This window comes from Xiphophorus maculatus, chromosome 18, assembly GCF_002775205.1.
Source record: "Xiphophorus maculatus strain JP 163 A chromosome 18, X_maculatus-5.0-male, whole genome shotgun sequence".
NCBI classification, from domain to species: domain Eukaryota; kingdom Metazoa; phylum Chordata; class Actinopteri; order Cyprinodontiformes; family Poeciliidae; genus Xiphophorus; species Xiphophorus maculatus.
In genome coordinates this window covers 1,182,158-1,200,322 of record NC_036460.1, presented here as the reverse complement: position 1 = coordinate 1,200,322, position 18,165 = coordinate 1,182,158, and the positions used below count along the sequence as shown (strand labels likewise).

Here is an 18,165-nt window from a genome sequence, read left to right as displayed (position 1 = left end):
GTTATGGCCCCCAAAACACATAACACTCAAGAAAGCCCTTCGAGACGGAATGCAACCAGACGACAAATGGATCACCTATACGGATGTACGAGTCCTCATTACGTGTGGTGAGTAACTGGTGCAACACATGCACAGCTGTTCTACACAGTCGTGCTGTCATGTTATAGATAAATCAGCTCAATATTTCCTTCTTTTCAAGTATGTTTATCTATTGGGACATGACATTACAGATGCAAAAGTTTGTTTAGGAGGCTACATTAAACCAAGTAAACAATATATATAATTATAATAAAGCGCTGGTACCTCAGAGGTCCAGCTGAGATGTTTTGTGTATGTAAAATCAGAGAAGACAAATGTGAGGAGGCAAATAGTGATTGGCCAGAATGAGATGATGTATGATAGTAGCGCTTCACACAGGTGTGATTGTTCTGTTTTTTGGGAGTTGGGAAGGAGCTGTTAGGGTAGTTCTGCACTGGACTGCAGACATGCAAATTGGCATTTACCCTCTGCTCTTTACAGAGACCCTTGATGAGGCGAAAAAACGAGAGACAAAATATAACACCACAATGTGTCCAACATCTGAAATTGAATCTCATGATGAAGGAGCTATCCGCCAAAAAAGAATATCCAGGTACATTACTAACTTTATCACAGTGATAACTTTCCCTAGGGCGTTGCAACTAGAAAATAACAACCACTGCTAAAGGGATGGCTCAAAGTGGCCAGAGTGTCCATGTATTCAGACGGTAGCCTTGACTAATAAGTGTAGTATCTTAACTACAGTTGTAATATTCATATAGTGTATTATCATAATGTTTTGTAGGCCAAATCAGCAGTTTATGCATTCTGATTCTGAAGACCATCAGAGTAGCAGTGCAAAAAGAAAGCGTTTTGCCAAACCACCTGATGTTGGATGTCCAGGTATTGTTTCCTTTATATTGACACTATGCTCACTTCTACACAGTCAAAAAAGGAATTACATATAACAGTGTACCAATAAAAGGACATTTTAATTTGATTGAAATTGTGTTTCTTGCTGAAATTGTGTATAGTTTTAGCACTTAGAGCTAAAACTAATTGTGTATAGTTTTAGCTCTTAATTATTTCCTATTTTTCTTAGTAGATCTTGTTGCTAGCAACTACCAACAATCACTAGCTGATGAAGTTCTTAATGGTGAGTCGTCAAGCAGTCTCATAAGACTGTGATGTCAAAGCAATGCTTTAAATATAGAGCAGTCAGCTGAATGTAAGTCTCACATTTTCTCATATGGAAGGTTACAGTAATAACCTCACTGCTTTGTGTATTTCCTACTTTGTGTTCAAGCTGAGATGCCAGGTTTTGCTACAGCCCACTGTGTCCAGTACCACAAGTTGCAGAATCCACAGCGACAAAGTACAAGTATTGGTATGATACTGTACTCTTTCAGTAATAGTGATGGGTATCTTAGTGATTAGCTGCACAGTGGCGCAGTTGGTAGCACTATTGCCTTGCAGCAAGAAGGTCCTGGGTTCGATTCCCGGCCGGGGTCTTTCTGCATGGAGTTTGCATGTTCTCCCTGTGCATGCGTGGGTTCTCTCCGGGTACTCCGGCTTCCTCCCACAGTCCAAAAACATGACTGTCAGGTCAATTGGTTTCTCTAAATTCTCCCTAGGTGTGAGTGTGTGTGTGCATGGTTGTTTGTCCTGTATGTCTCTGTGTTGCCCTGCGACAGACTGGCGACCTGTCCAGGGTGTACCCCGCCTCTCGCCCGGAACGTAGCTGGAGATGGGCACCAGCAACCCTCCCGACCCCATTAGGGACAAGGGTGAACAGAAAATGGATGGATGGATGGATCTTAGTGATTCTGGCTAATTAGTTTGATCAAACATTTAGATTATGTATCTTGTGTTTACACTTGTAAACTATTGCGAAATGTAACTATATCTACAGGGTTGTCTGGATGCAGCTCAAGGCAGTATAACCATCGCCCTGGTCTCTCACAATGTGCACAAAATAGGCTGCCATTGGATATATCACAGAGTAACCCACTTTACTACATACATATACAGTGATCTGTGTTGACTAATGAATTCACTTTAGCTAAGTTTTTGCATTTCTTATTCACTTAAAAGCAAACTCCGACCAGAATGATGTATTGGATTCAGCGCCTAATCAAGGTTTCGAAGGTATCAAGACAGTCATCCAACATTTGTAGACATTTTGTGATCTGAATGTGTGAGGTTGTGTCTATATTTGAACTGTGGTCATTGCTCACATCTGTGTGAGCAATGACACCAACTCTTTAAATGCTTTGACACTTATGCATTATTTTTTAAAGGCAAACATAACACAAAGCCCTGACAGTATTTTCGTTTTGCCATTGTGATCTTGTGTATTCCACTCATCAGAGTTCTCTCCTGATTAGATGCAGAAATGTCCTTATCTATAAAAGATCTGTAGGAAACATTTCACACCTAAAGAAAGTCGGTGTCATTTTGGCACCTAACCTTTAAACTTCTGTGCATGACTATTTGTGTTTTGCAGATGCAACCACACAAAGGGCCAGCAATAATGGGCAGCTTTTGAGAGGCAAGTCTATTGGACATAATGTATTTGTAATGTGTCATTTTCAGGTTATTTTGATGTTGCACTTAAAGATTTTTAATGTTCTCCTGAAGACCTCGCTATCCATAAGATGACATCGATGCTTGCTGAAGCTCTTGTGATTGTGAAGGATCTATCCAGAGATGTCCAATTCATTAAGAACAATTTGGCTCAGAGTAACATTACACCAGGTAGCACACAAAGACCAGCAAACCTTGTACTCCCCTTCCAGCTGCCAATTGAAAGTGAAGAAGATTTCAGTAAAGCAGAGTCATTACTGATTGAAGAGACAGTGCGTCAAAAGATGGTAATTCATTTGAAAGACTGATCAGCATCAATGTAGATTATGTCAGTGTGAGTCTTTTTCTAAGGGCAAAATGTTAGCTCTTTAGCTACTTGAACACAAATTGTAATCTACAAGTTCTGAACATGTCACAGAGCTTGTAGATGTGCTATTTATGAAACATTTTGCAATTATTCACATAGATGATTTAAATTTTGACCTAACCCAAATTGGGACCAGGATGGTTAATAACGCTAATATCCATGACCATGAATGAACACTATGGAGTGGAATATCAGTGCATAAGCATAAATACAGTATCAAAACAAGGTTATATCTCTGCTGTGTTTTTAATTTACATGATATAATGCTGCTGTGTAATGCTATGCCTTCATGTACTTGTCTCTGATGTAGATTGCTCGACTGGCTCTAGTAGGAGGCACCAATTCAGCCAACATGATAAGAAGAATGTTGACAACTTGTATGAGAAATGCCCTGGCAAGTCAGTTCAACTGGGCTGGGAAGAAACATAGGCATTCCCAGAGTAAAAAGCCATTCAAGGACACAATCCTGCAAGAGTGCATATTAGGTGAGCTTCCTCTACTGGAAAAGGGCTTTGAATTTTAATTGTAGGAAATGAGACTGTTGGTGAATCAGAATCTAAACAAAGTGAGGGTAGGGGATAATAAGGAATTTTATGTGAGATACCCTCCATCGTAATGATGTTCTTTTGTGTCTTTCAGTTGCTGCTCGTCAATTCGAACCAGGCCTAACTGATCAAAATTACAGCGAAACAGTAAAGAAATGGTTTCGCTATGCACCAGACCGGGAGGGAGGCATTGAAAGGCAACCAAAGGGACGGCCAGAAGACTGAAATTAAATAAAATATTTAAGCAATGCCATGGTGTTTTTATGTGGTTTATTTCAGGATGATGGTTATGATGGTTGAATAAACATTGATTGAATGCAGAATCAACACAAATGTGCGTGCAGAACCACGTTCAGATGAAGGTTGAATCAACGTTGATTCCTAACCTATTCAATGTAGAATCAACCGACATATGTGTGCAGAACCACAGTCAGATGACTGTCGAAGCAACATTGATTCAATGTAGAATCAGGACAATTCCGGATGCAGATCCACGTTCAGATGAGTGGTGAATCAACATTGATTCAATGTAGAATCAACGGAAATATGTGTGCAGAACCACAGTCAAATGAGTGTTGAATCAACATTGATTCAATGTAGGATCAACAGACATCCGGATGCAGATCCACGTTCAGATGATGGTTGTCTCAACATTGATATAATGTAGAATCAACATTGGTACATAACTGATTCAATGTACTATCAACACAAATATGCATACAAGTTGACATACAGATGATGGTTGAATCAACATTGATATAATGTCAGTTATGGTTGAAACCCTAACGTTGATTCAACATACAAGTCACCGACCACTTTCAATGTTGTTTCAATGTCAGCGTTCAACGTTGATTCAATGTTTCTGGCTGACATTGATTCAATGTTGTTTCAATCATTCTGTGCTATCTGGGTTTTGTTTTCTCAGTTTTCATTAAAATATTCAAAATGATCCTCACTCCCAGCTCCTGTCTGTGTTTTAGTCCATCCTCCTGCACACACATCCTGACACTTGGGATGTGTGAGTCACACGTCATAATGTAGAGCTATGTATCACCTGGTAGTCATGGCAACTAACCTCATTTCCCTTCTATAGGGATATTAAATCAGAGGGGCCCTAGGGTTGAACCTTGGGGTTCCCCGAATGTGACTCATAGCTCAGCTTCTGTCAATCTGCTGAGAAATAAACAACTAAACCAAAAAACCTTCAAAAACCCCAAAAAGATGATTCTGCAGATATTAACCTGCAATTGAATTAAGATCATATTGGTGATATATTGGTTTTCTAGCTTCAGACCCAAACGTTCTGCTGACAGACATCATCCAACCATCCATCCAACCATCCATCCATCCATCCTGCTGAATATGTTAATGCAGGTAATGATTTGCTGACTCTGCTGAGTCCAGTTTGTACTTTATATTCCAATCAGCTTTTAGAGAACACATTTTAAATCTCTGAGGAAAACGCAGCACGTTGCAACAATACATTACATGAGCACAGAGTGCAGCCGGCCAATCACAGATGGAGGCCTGATGGGAACAGACAGCGATGGATTGTCCTCAGCTAACTGTCAGTAGGTCTGCATGTGTGTCCGACTGATAGAGAGAGAATTAGAACTGTCACAAGTCCGATAACAGTGTTTTAGGTGAAGAAGCGCCGTCTCACACACACACACACACACACACACACAGACATCGAAGGTGACTTTTGTCCAATAACAACATGAAAGAAAAGAGACAAAGCCTGAAGAAGAAAAGCTCCAGGAAAGGATTCCTAAAAGAAAGAAGTGTTGACAGAAATAACATGAAGGGTAAAATCTGAATTTAAAGTCTGGCTTCATCATTCTGAATGAAATATGTCTATAAACTGGAATGAAAAGGAGTTACGTGTCAATATTTAAGGACATTTTCTGGTGTCTGCTTAAGATGCATTAAATCATGTTCTCTATTCTGTCACTATAGTTTTATTAAGTTTCTTCAGTCCAAATAATCCTTAATATACCTTAATATGTACTCATATGTATTAATATTAACAATGGTTCTGTCTTAGCATTATTACAGAAGTTACAGTCTAATTTATATCCATTCCTGGGGTTTAAGCCAATCAGCATTAAGGGAAATAAATGCAGCTCCTGGATTGGCTGCTTGACAAACATCTGCTGTGGGGATTAGGGATTTTGTACAGCTGGGTTTCAGACAACATAGCAACGTAGCACCCAGTGCAGATGGAGGGCAGGAAGTAAATGCAGCGTATTTATTTCTGCTGATCCAGCATCAAAAAGCCTAAAGTCTGAGTCCTGTACGGTTGTTCCAGCCGTTCTAATAGAGAGAAAGATAAACGTTATTTTCCTGTTTCAAAGGTAGTCGGTCACAAGGGAGTTAATTTTAAAAACTTACAGAAAAAAGAGGAGAAAAGTGGATCAACAATCTACAGTAAAAAACAGGAGGTATGAAAACTAACAACGCCAGTTTGCAGCGCCGAGTTTCTAACGGTAACGATCGCATCGTTTAAATTGTATTTTCAGATATTTTACTGGACAGTTCCTTAGAAAGACAAGCATTCATATGTAAGATATTATTTTATGCCCTAGCTTGGTTGTCCTCAGAGCGCTAATGTTGTTAGCAGCTAGTTCAGGGCCAAGTCCCGGACAGAAAATATAATGTTTATTCAGTGGGACTTTAATGCTAGAAAAGCTAAATAAATGAAATGTAACCTCCCCAGCCATACAGACAGAGAGCTGTGACTGTTCCCCCACACGGTTCATGTCTGAGTCCAACACGGAGGTTCTGTAGGTCGGAGCGAATCCATGACCTGCATTGGACCTGAACCCTACAACCACTCAACATTAACCTACAACTCCTGCATGAATTTGGTTTACAGAAGCTAAATAAATGATTTACCAGGAGATCCAAGCTCATAGAAATAACCTGGGTTAGCTTGTTGTTAGCGGTAGCATCGTTATCATAGACTAATTACTTAAATAGCACAACTCACTACTCACCCGGCAGAAACCAGTCCACAGCCATTTAATGATTCTGTTGGTCCTAAATTTGACCCAACCTGAAACTAAAGGATTTTATTCTCCAGGCTTTTGGAAACTTTCTTCTGGCTCGTCGTATAATTTGAGGTCTGAAGCTCCAGATAGTTAGTTATGTGGATCTAACTAACTATCTGGAGGGTAAATCCTCAAGATTATAAGAGAAGTCTTTTTTTACAGAGAGAATATGGATCATATCCTAAATATACGCATATTTTTTTAGATTCCTCGTCTGTTTCAGCCCATTTAGAGCGTTAGCTGCTCACTGTGGTCCATTTTGCTCTGATTTGAACCAGAGAAATAAACTTCCTGACCTCAATCTGAATTTGCACGTCATCCGGGTCACGAGTCTGAAACCCAGCAATAGGTTTAGTTACTTTATGTCCTCTTGTGTCCTGTGTTTTCCTCACTTATTGGTTAATCAGTTCCTCTGTAGTAAGTTTTGATTGCACTGTGTCTCGTTCTCTGATTATGTTGGCGTCTTTCGTCTGAGGTCCTGTGGATGCTGGTTCCTTGTCAGCTCAGTCTTTCATTCGTGTTAGATGTTTTTGTAAGCTTTGAGTTTTTCCTGGGCTACTAGTTCATGACTCATTGTCAGCTTGTGATCCCACTTGTAAGAATTAAAGAAGTTTGCTCCATTCCTTCTCAACACCTAAAAATCACGACAGAAGGAACCAGTCAAATGTTGAGAGGACAGACAAACCGGCGGAGAGATGATTTCACTTTTTGAGTATTTCCAGCGGTTGGCAAGAGAAATGGAGCAGCGGGCCCAGAGGACATTCTGGCTCCAGGTCGGCCATTCCTGGTCCACAGGTGGTTTGAGGTCCACTTTCTGCCTCCAGCCTGGACAGCAGGACTCACATTGTGGCCTCAGAGGGAAGGACCTGATGTTGGGACTCGAGCTGCAGGTCGACGCTCCTTGGGGGTCGGCAAAAGCCAGAACCGGCTGGAGCCCGAACCAGACAGGGTCTGATCTTCTCCCAGCTCCACGGCTTCCCCAGGCTCGGCTGCGGCCGGACCCAGACCCACGACTGTCTTCCCAGTTCCCCAGTGAGTATCCTGAGCCTGAACCTCTGGCTGGTTTCCCTGAAACTGGGCCAGCAGCAAATGTCCCTGAGCCACCAGCCGGTCCACTGGATCATTCGGGCCGCTCTCGAGGACCCGGCTCTGCGCCGTCAGCGGGGTATTCATTCCTTCTCAGTGCCTATAAATCATGACACCAGCCAATAGTGGCAACTAGCAATGCGCCTCTCATTTTAAATAAGTGCTACAATAAAAATCTACAAATTGGCTGATTTTTTGTGAATAACTTGAGATTATGTTCCACAGAAAACTCTGCCAGAGTCCACTGGACTGGTTGGACCACACTTTGATTTAAATAGACTAATTTAAATCCAGATCTTGTTCAGTTTGCCTAGAGGTTTTAGAGATGTTTGAATTCTTCAGTGAAGTAGCTTCATTAGCTGATTCCAGACAATCATTACCTAAAGGAACAAGCTGCAGCATGTTTATCACCCTGACTGTTGGAAAACTGCAGGATTTCTGTCCTGATCTTCAGCCAGGATCAGAGATCAGGTAACAAACCCGGTGACAGGTGCTGCTGACGCCTCACTTCCTGTTTGTGTCTCTCAACCTGCTGCTTTAGAATCCACAGGTCGCATCCTTCAACAGGTTGAGTGTGTGTGTGTGTGTGTGTGTGTGTGTGTGTGTGTGTGTGTGTGTGTGTGTGTGTGTGTGTGTGTGTGTGTGTGTAACATCAAAGCGTCACAGCGCTGGTCCCCCACCATGGGACTAATGCCGGCCTCCTCCCCGCTCTGACTCCTGCGCTCCTCTGGAGGTTTCCTCTAATTCCTCCTCAGAGCTCAGAGTCTCTTTGTCATCCATCTTTCATCTCTTCTTCCTTTCATGGCTTCAACAAAACAGCAGATTTGCACTAATATTTTCACTCTTCAGTGTTTTTCCCTAAACCTGAATCTGAACAAGGAAAATGTCTCTTTTCTCCTCATTTCTCCAACATGAGTAAAGTTGTTCAGCTCAGCGTAGAAGCTGCAGTTGTTCAGCTGTTTCCTAATCAGCTTCTCTAATTTATGGACTCGACGCCTCTACAGATTTAGTTTGAACAATCAGCCTTTATAACTAGAAGATAAATCAGAAATTTTCTACCGGCTTCTTTTCGGGGCTGGTTCTGCTTTTTAGGGTCCTGCTCCGGACCGGGCCCAACCGGGCCGGTGACGTAGGCTTCGCTCCAGGTCACTGATTGGCTGAGGGCGCGGTCAGAAGGTCAGAAGGTCAAACGGAGCAGCAAAGAGAAGAAAAACGAGGCGCATAGTTTTAACTCGCTGCAACACGGAAGTGATGAAGATACAAACAAGCCGTGAACAAAATGTCGGCTTTTCTTTGCTTCGGATTTCAATATTCAGCGGTAAATTGATGGAGCAGTGAGGAACGAGTCGTTTTTGTTCAGTGAGCCGAAACAAGGAGCGTCGACCCGGAGAGAAACTCGTTAGCCGCTTGGAGCCGGACGGTGAAGACCGACCCAGACGCTGCTGACGCTGCTGATCTCCAGCCAGGTGAGCAGTTTATATCTGTCTGCTTTTTAATATATTTAAAGTTGCCTACATACAGTCATGGAAGACATTTGAAACACAAAGTGTTTTTATTGCTCAAACAACATTTTCTGAAGATACTCAGTTTCACATTCCTCACTTCTAAATAATGTCAATATTTTGCCTTCATTTGGTTTTATGTTTTATCTTTGCGTGAATCTACGAGCTTCGATTGTTTCTTATTTTGCTAAAACATGTTATGTGATATCCTATTATTGTAAAATGGCTACATATCAGTTATTAAATGCTTATGAATTATTAATTATAGAGGACATAAAAATGAACAATAAACCTGAAGAAAACGAGAGTGGTCAAACCAGCAACACCACCGAGATCCATAATGGTTTGCTTTTTGGATGTCCAGGTTAAACCGGTGGAGCTGCAGCAGCAGGATGTGGAGTTTTAGAGGAACAAAGTTTACTTGGACCAGGACTACAAAACAAGTGCATGAAGTGATTAAAAAGCTAAAGAAGCGCAACATCAAAGCACAATCGCCATACTGGCTCAATAAGATAAGATCAGAGACCTTCCCCTCTTTACTGAGGCCCAGTCCGCTCTGAAGGAATCCCTGTGGAGGAGGATGAATGAACGTCTTGGAGAGAGAATTATTCCTGATGGATGGCAGATTCAGGGAAACGTGGGAAAGTTGATCAAGGTCTGAACACCATGGACATCAGGGCCATTAAACTCTGAAGGAATCAACACGAGGAGGCCTGAGACGTAGCGTACGCCTGGCTCTGCCCCCAGGTTAGCTGTTATTTCAACCAATGGAGGAGTATCTAAGAATATAAATAAGGACATGCAGGTATAATATTATTAATATTTCTAAAGTATTGGTCTGTGTGTCTGGGATGTCTGTTTTCTCTTTAACTGGGCATTTAATGCAGCAAAGAGTAGGAGACTATGTGGACTATGTGTACCCACCCAAGGAGAGCACCCCCCCCCCTCTCCATTCCCCATCAGGGTGTGCTGCCTGTTTTATCCAAAGGGGGGCAGCACATGGTGTAATTGGAACTTCTATGATGATGCAAGTTTGTTTTCTTGTTCATTTTGTTCATTGATTCTCTGCAAGCTGATTTTGAATGTTAAATATGTTTTAATAAAGGTATCAACATACTATTGAAGGGATGTAAAATAATTTTAGTTTTCACATAATTATGACAACCTTGAAAATTATTACAACATTAATGGAATAAATCATGCTATTAAGAGGAAAAAATCCAAACTCAATTAAAAATGTTGAATTGTACAATTGGGCTTCTGCAAGAAACTCATTGAAATGAGGCAGAACAAGTTAAATCAAAGAGAGAGGGTGGGACAGATATTCAGTGCATCCTCTGAAAACTATAAATAAGGGGAGTTGCTATACTGTGTCATAAATCTCTATGCTTTGTAGCAGAAAATGTACTCAAGGATAAAGAGGGCTGCTGGATAACGGCTATTGGTTCGATTGGAGGAACTACTCTAACACGTATGAATGTTCACACTCCAAATGAGGAAAATCCGGTTTTTTAAAGAGATAGCCCAAATTTTAGCGGGACTTTCACAAGGAATAATTGTTTTGGGTGGAGACTTTAATTGTGTCTGGAACCATTAAATGGACAAATTTCCGTTGGAACAAAAATATTAATTATCAAAAACAAAGGCGCTGAAGAATCTGCTAGAGGAGACGGGGCTTGTTGAAGTCTGGCGTGCAAAACATCCAAACATTAGAGATTCTACACATTTCTCACTGTGTTTTATGGCACAAGAGCCATTCCAGAATTGACTTGTTTTGTGGTCCACAGAGTAGCAGATTGTTTTATTGAACCCCAAACTATTTCGGGTCACGGACCTGTGATAATGTCTTTAAATGTGGACCTAGAGGAACCTTTAAAGTTATGGAGATTAAATGTATCACTTTTAAATAATCCAAAGACAATCCAATATATAAAGGATGAACTTAATTTCTTTTTAGATACTAGTGATAAGGACATGATTTCCAATTCCATTCTATGGGACACAGCCAAAGCATACCTGAGGGGCAAAATTATTTCATTTTCTTCAAAAATTAAAAAACATTGTGAGAAAAAACAAGAAAATTTACAAGAACAATTTAGGAAACTTGAAACTGAACATAAAAAAACAAATAAGGACAATATTTGAATGAGTTACTAACTTACAAAGCAGAGGGCGCTTTACGTTTCACAAACCAAGAATACTATGAGCAGGGAAACAAAGCAAGTAGAGTTTTGTCATTTCAGCTAAGGAAAGCGCAGGCAAGTCGAACCGCCCAAAACGTTGCATGTCCATTATACAAAAAGCTAGTAACCCATCACAAAGAAATAGCACATTTTCCCTTTAAAAGAGGAACATGCCAAGGATGCTGCCGATCACCAATCTTGTTTGCTATCAGTATGGAACCTTTAGCAGAGTTAATCAGGACAGACGCATCAATCACCAGATAAAATTAGGACCCACCAGTTGTCACTGTATGCTGATGATGTCATATTCTATATTAGAGACCCAATCATTTCTATACCAAATATTTTAAATTGCTTGAAAGACTTCAGTATAATGTCAGGATGCCAAATAAACGAATCGGAAACAGAGGCCATGATGATAAGAGGGACCTGGTCCTCTGAATTATCCAAAGTAGTTACTTTCAACTGGTCACCTAATGGGTTTGGATATTTGGGAAGCAATATTACTGCAGATGTTTCCAAATTGTACAAAGCAAATTATGGGAAGTTATTAGATCAAATTCAAAAAGACATAGAAAGATGGGAAATGTTACCACTATCCTTTTTTGGAAGGATTGAAACAGTCAAAATGAATATTTTCCCCAGATTGTTGTATTTGTTTTTGTCCCTTCCTATGTGGATTCCAACAACAAGTTTTTAAAAATGCAAAAAATGATTTCTACTTTTATTTGGCAGAAAAGAAAGGCCAGAATAAAATTTACGCAGCTGACCAGCGGTAAGCCTTACGGAGGTCTTAACTTACCAAATTTAAAATTATATTATTGGGCAGCACAATTGTGTGCAACTGTTGATTGGCTGATACGGAATAAAGAAACAACATGGTTGACACTGGAACAAAGCTCATGGCCTAAACCGTCATTACAGGCTCTTGCATTTTGCTCAACTGAAATCTGGAACAAGTACAAAATTACAAATACGTGGATGAAGTACACAAAAGACTTTTAGCATGATTAGAACAAATATGAAAGCTCCTGAATCTATATCTAGGGCTTTAAAAATTTGGGATATAATCGATTTTTTACCAGGGCAACATGATTCAGGATTCTGGCAAAATAAGAATGACATTCTTCTTGATGACTTGCTTGAAGGAGAGATTCTGAAATCATTTGGTCAGATTCAGTATGTTTGGACTTCATCTGACTTTTACTGATTTTTGCAGTTGAGAATTTACTTGACGTCCCACACTGAATGGTCTCTTCTTAAATCACGACCTACTGATTTAGAAATGTTCTTCATATAGATCACTAAAGAAAACAAATCTGATAAAACTGTCAAATCTATATAAGTGTTTCTAGTCATGTATGTGGGAGGGGTCTCCTGGGATAAAGGAAAGGTAGGAACTAGAAATGAACATTGTGATTGATGATCAAGAGAGGGAGCTAGTGTGTGAAAATGGACATAAACTAACAGTCCAACATGGAAAGAATTTTATTGGAAAGTAATCGTTAAATATTTCAAAACACCTTGTGTTATTTCAAAATTTGATAAGGCTAAGACAAATTTGTGCTGGAGACAATGTGGACTAGTTGAAGATCACACTCATCTTTTGGGATTGTCCATAGATTAAAAGATTTTGGGAAGGAATTAGAGAGGAAATTTCAAACATTTTACATATTTATATTGAATGGATCCCTTGTCTTTGTTCTGGGAGTGATTTATTAAGTAAAGAAAAACGCTACTTGTTTGGAGTCCTTGTACTTGTAGCAAAAAAAAAAACTGTATGTTGGTATAAACCTTTGAAAAGAGAGAATGGTGAGCGTCTATACAATGGAGGAAATAACAGCAAAACTAAACATGTCCATTGATTTATTTAAGAAAAGGTGGAACAATTTGATGACATACTTGAAATTGACATTGTAGCAAGTAAAATAAATGTAGATACACAGGTATACTCTGTGTGTGTGTCTAACATGTGTCTGTTAAGATGCAGACAAAAGTTGTGTGAGGAAGATCTTCCCTTTATTTCATGTTTGTGCTCTATTCTCCACTGATCAGTGCAGAAAAGATTCTGGAATTTCAACTCGCCGAATCGTTCAGATGTTCTTGTTCAACTGATTTGCTTGGTTTTACTGGAAATTGATGTTTGTGAATTAATGTGCTAAATATTGAATTTGAATGCAGAACTAATCAAATAAAGTCTTGTTAAAAAAAAAATATACATAAATATATATACATATATAGATATGTATATATATATATATAGAGTGAAGGAGCAGTTTGACCTGAATGTTTAGGCTGAGCAGCAGCAGAAGTGAAGAACGGGTCGCCATCGGTGCAGTGACGGAGCAATCTGCTCCTCCAGCTCCACCCGTCATATGATGCAAGTTCTGCTGAGGCACTTTGATTCAAAATGTCCCTCCAGTGATTTTTCTTTGCTACCAGCAGAAATTTCCTGGGTTTGATCCAGTTTCACGTTCCCAATCCCCAACCACATCAGCAATTAGCCCGCCTACTCCCTCACACACTCGCCCCATAAATGCACATCAGGCACAAACTCATCAGCAGCAAATTGTTGTTGGTTCAGTCCAGTACGCAGCGACTGAGTCACTGCCCCTCAGGCACACGCCTGCTCTGATTGGCTGAAGAAGTGGCCGCTTTGTGCATGGCTGTATGTGTGTGTGGCCCGAAGCGCCCTAATAGGTCTCCATAAGAGTCCATCAGAAAGGAGAAATGAAGACGGATCGTCTGCATGGAGGCTGCCGGCGAGAGCAGGAAGGATCTGCAGCCTGAGGAGGGATGAGCAGAAAGAGACTGAAAGCAGAGAGAGAGATGAGTGACCATGGGGGGAGGAGAGGCCAAATGACTGCTAGCCGAGACTCCCAGGAGGAAACGATGAGGACTGAGCAGAGGAACGAGGGCTGACACCTGTTCTCTGTTCCCAGCTCCACAGCAGCTGGGAGGCTACCTGACTGCTCTCCATCAGCTGCTGCTCATTAATAATCCTGCAGCACTGAGGCGGTTATTACTGCTGACAGGTACACATGTACATCCACCAGGAAACTCACCACATACATCATCTCTGTCACAAATTCCTGGGGTTTACTGCGGGCATCACGAATCAGGGCTGTGCAGCTCAACATGTATGTGGCATGAACAAGACCTAAAATGTAATGGGGTTACTTATTCATCAAGCGATGAGCTGCAGCAGCAGATTTTTCAGCCTTTTGAATGTTTTGGTTTTTCACTCTAGAGAACGTTGTGGTTGAAGTTCTAGTCTGTTGTTGTGACCATTCGTTGCAATGGAGTTACTCCTAAATAATAATTCCAGCCTCAGCTGAGCGTTAGCTTCACTTCATCACTGAATAAAAGCAGCAGAAACGTTCTTCATCTAGGAGGATGAGCTTCTCAGGCTACGGAGACGTTTCATGTTCTCTGGTGAGAAGATCATTTCCTAACATTGTTTTCCTTTCATTAATCTCATCACTGGTGTTGACAGACCTTCTGCCTTCTCACGTCTCTCCCTGTAGCTGGAGATCAGCTGGAGCAGGAACCGCTGAAAACCAGAACCAGGTCTGGTCCTGTCAGGCTGTGACCCGTGTAGTTAGAAGAGGAATTAGATTAATCACTCTGTAGTTTATTACTTTAGAAACTGTAGAGTATCTAGTCCAGGAGTCTCAAACTCCAGTCCTCAAGGGCCGCAGTCCTACAACTTTTAGATGAGCCTCTGCTGCATCACCTGAATAGAATAATTAGGTCATTAAGGTTCTGGAGAACTGATCTACACAAGCAGGAGGTAATTAAGCCGTTTCATTCCAGCGTTTTGTACCTGTGGCTCATCTAAAAACTGCAGGACTGTGGCCCTCAAGGCCTGGAGTTTGAGACCCCTGATCTAAACCAGTATTAAGCTTGGATTCATTTTTAGATTATTATGCAGAGAGACTCGTATTACTGCAACCCAGAAAAGGAATTAGAACGAACAGAACAGGAACATTTAGTTTTTATTGTTACTTAGAAACTGTGGAGTACTCATTACTTTGACAAATTTAGAGCATACTTAGAAAGTCCAGAGCAGGGGTCTCAAACTCGCGGCCCGCGGGCCAACTGCGGCCCTCGGGACGATAGTTTGTGGCCCCCGCCTTAATATGAAAGTTTAATGTTAGTGCGGCCCGCGAGTTTGATATAATTGGCACTTTTCAGTGTTGTGTGCAGAGCTGAACGAACTTACCAATCACGGTGGAGTATATTGCTCTCGGGGGCGGGACATCGGCCGGGCCTATTTGCATTTTCTATTTGTCATTATTTGCATGCCGTACATGAGCAATTTCCGCAGCCGCTCCGCTTCACGTGCTTCAGCATCCAGTCTAGACCCGGAAGTTACTGATCAGTGTAACGTAATTAAGGTTAGGCGCTGTAACGCTTGGTTGTGTTTAAGGGAGGAGAGGAGGTGGCAGATTCATCAGGACGGTCAAAAACTCACAACCACATTGGTACTGGGAATTCCCCAGTGTTGTCCTTTAATAAATACTCTTCACCAACCTTACAAAGCCGGTTGAACGGCTGCAATAATATCAGACATGAAAATTGAGCAGCGTCCAAACAACCCGTAACATTACTAAAAAGTTAGGGAGCTAACATGTCCGTCTAGCACGTTTCTCCCACGCTCTCTACAGAGAAGCCGTGGCGCATACTTCTGACATCATTAGCAATACTAGAGTGTCTTAAAGAGACACACAATTACGGCTGTTACAGCGCCTGACTATGGCCAAATATGGTGATAGGCAATCAGAAAGGTTCGGCTGAGGAGACCGTGTGTGTGAATGCGGCCCAGCCTCACCCAGACTCTACCTCCAGCGGCCCCCTCCACTCTACATTGAGTTTGAGACCCCTGGTCCAGAGGATACTAACTTACTTATCTAGCAACCCGGAACAGGAGTATCTAGTTTACATACTTTAGATCAACATTAGATTCTTTTTTTTTCCTTTGGTTTGTTATTTTGTTTGTATTTCCTTTTAATTCCCATAAAGCACTTTGAATTGCCTTCTTGCTGAAAATGTGCTATATAAATAAAAGTACCTTTAGATCAGAAAACCCGGTCAGACCCAACAGTGAGGAGAACCCTGAACTCACATCAGGAAATCAGACACAGCGGCTCTAGAAACATTGGCTCTAAAGTCAGTCCTCCTGCTTGGTTTAAATGTCAATCAATCAATCAGCTTTATTGTCAATTCCTCTTACATGTCCAGACATACAAGGGAATCGAAATGACGTTTCTCACTATCCCACGGTGATACAAGACAGGGCGTTACTAACATTGAGTAACAATGTTACTGTGGCTGCTGTAGAAAACCTGAAGGAATTGAGCAGTGAGGGCAAGTCAGGAGTTCATTCAGTCATTGCATCACCCTAACCCTGGAGAAGAAACCCAGTGAGACCCGTTGGCTCCAGTCCTGCCACGCTGGACACCAAGTGAAGGGAAAAGTCTCACTAAACCCAAACCAGAGAAATCAAGAGAACAGTGTGGTGATGGTTCACTTTAGGACAACATGGACATTGAAGATTTAATCATGTTTTAAACTTTGTTTTCCCCAAGTTAACAATCACAAAATTGTTTTTACATTTAAAGGTTTGTGAATATCATCAAGTAGAAGTCATTGCTGTCTATAGAAAATGAGAAGGATGAGAATAATATGTCTACTGAGACACTGTTACAGTTTTTATTTTGAGGAGAAATCTTCACACATTCTCTGCTGAACTTCAGATCCAGAGTACAGAACTGACCCAGCAGTGAAACCAGACATACACTGAGGTCCATGGGCTGAGCAGCAGATGGTCTAGTCAGTACAAGCTCAGCTGATTCCTGAAGTGTTGCTGAAAACATCTGTCAGCTTGTAAATCTGTCAAGACAACAACGATCAGTGAGATTTCTGCCGTTTTTTACAGCAAATATATTATTATAGGCAAATCTAATTGTCCCTCTTGGATTGATCAACTTTATTTTTTGCAGCTGTGAGATAAATATTATATGATTGGATCTATTCACTGCAGATTCAGTTCAGATGAATGCTTGCACAGCCCTTTCAGTTAAGGTGGAAATATTTCTGTAATTAGCAGGTCGATTATGGGGAGAGTCTTTCATAGCTGATAAATAAGTATATATAGAAGGAAAAGTGAGTCAGCAGAGAGAAACCAGTTCAGCTTCTGAACTGGTTTCTGGTAGGAAGTAAGAAGGTACCTGGTTTATGTTTGATAAAGACGAAGATATGCAGCATTTAACAGGGAAAAAGAAAAAGGATGTCAGGCTGCAGCCAGTAGAAGGGAAGATGGCAGCTGAATACTAATGTTTAACTTGGTGGATGGAAACAGTGTCTGCTAACTCCCACATAAACACACACAGTTGTGTTTCCACTGGGTGGTGGGTAGAAAAGGAGCCAAGCTGCATCCTGAATACTGATCACGTCTGCCGGTGGCGTGTTCTCATCATAGTCCAGGAGATCCACAGAACAGAGTTAAGACCAAAAAAGGCTCTCAGGATGAGAGAAGATAGAAATGGAAATAATGATTAAGATGGCCGTCTGGCCGTCCCTTTAGTCCCTGGGAACAGGACTGTAAGGGAACCTTCCTTCTCCTCAGCATCACCAGATCATTCTGGGAATCCTGAGCCGTTCCCTCTGCTGCAGCGTTCCCTCAGATGCGTTCCCTCGCAGGCGTTCCCTGGGGGCGTTCCCTGGGGGGCGTTCCCTCTGAGGCGTTCCCTCGGATGCGTTCCCTCGCAGGCGTTCCCTTGGATGCGTTCCCTCTGATGTGTTCCCTCGAAGTCGTTCCCT

The 18,165-nt window shown here is 41.4% G+C and overlaps 1 protein-coding gene and 1 long non-coding RNA gene across 2 annotated transcripts; both read left to right on the top strand.

Annotated features, from left to right (window-relative positions):
* Positions 1–333: 333 nt before the first annotated feature.
* On the top strand, positions 334–2,674 carry LOC111612013. The gene is made up of 8 exons (XM_023351655.1): positions 334–631; positions 824–921; positions 1,121–1,174; positions 1,325–1,405; positions 1,931–2,020; positions 2,113–2,166; positions 2,525–2,573; positions 2,659–2,674. Exons 1-8 carry the CDS (start codon positions 396–398, stop codon positions 2,672–2,674), a joined length of 678 nt encoding a protein of 225 aa, XP_023207423.1. The 5' UTR covers positions 334–395.
* Positions 2,675–2,764: 90 nt separating this feature from the next.
* On the top strand, positions 2,765–3,717 carry LOC111611899. Its single transcript, XR_002754292.1, has 3 exons — positions 2,765–2,891; positions 3,282–3,456; positions 3,611–3,717. It is a non-coding gene; the product is annotated as an uncharacterized LOC111611899 (long non-coding RNA).
* The last annotated feature ends 14,448 nt before the right edge of the window (positions 3,718–18,165 follow it).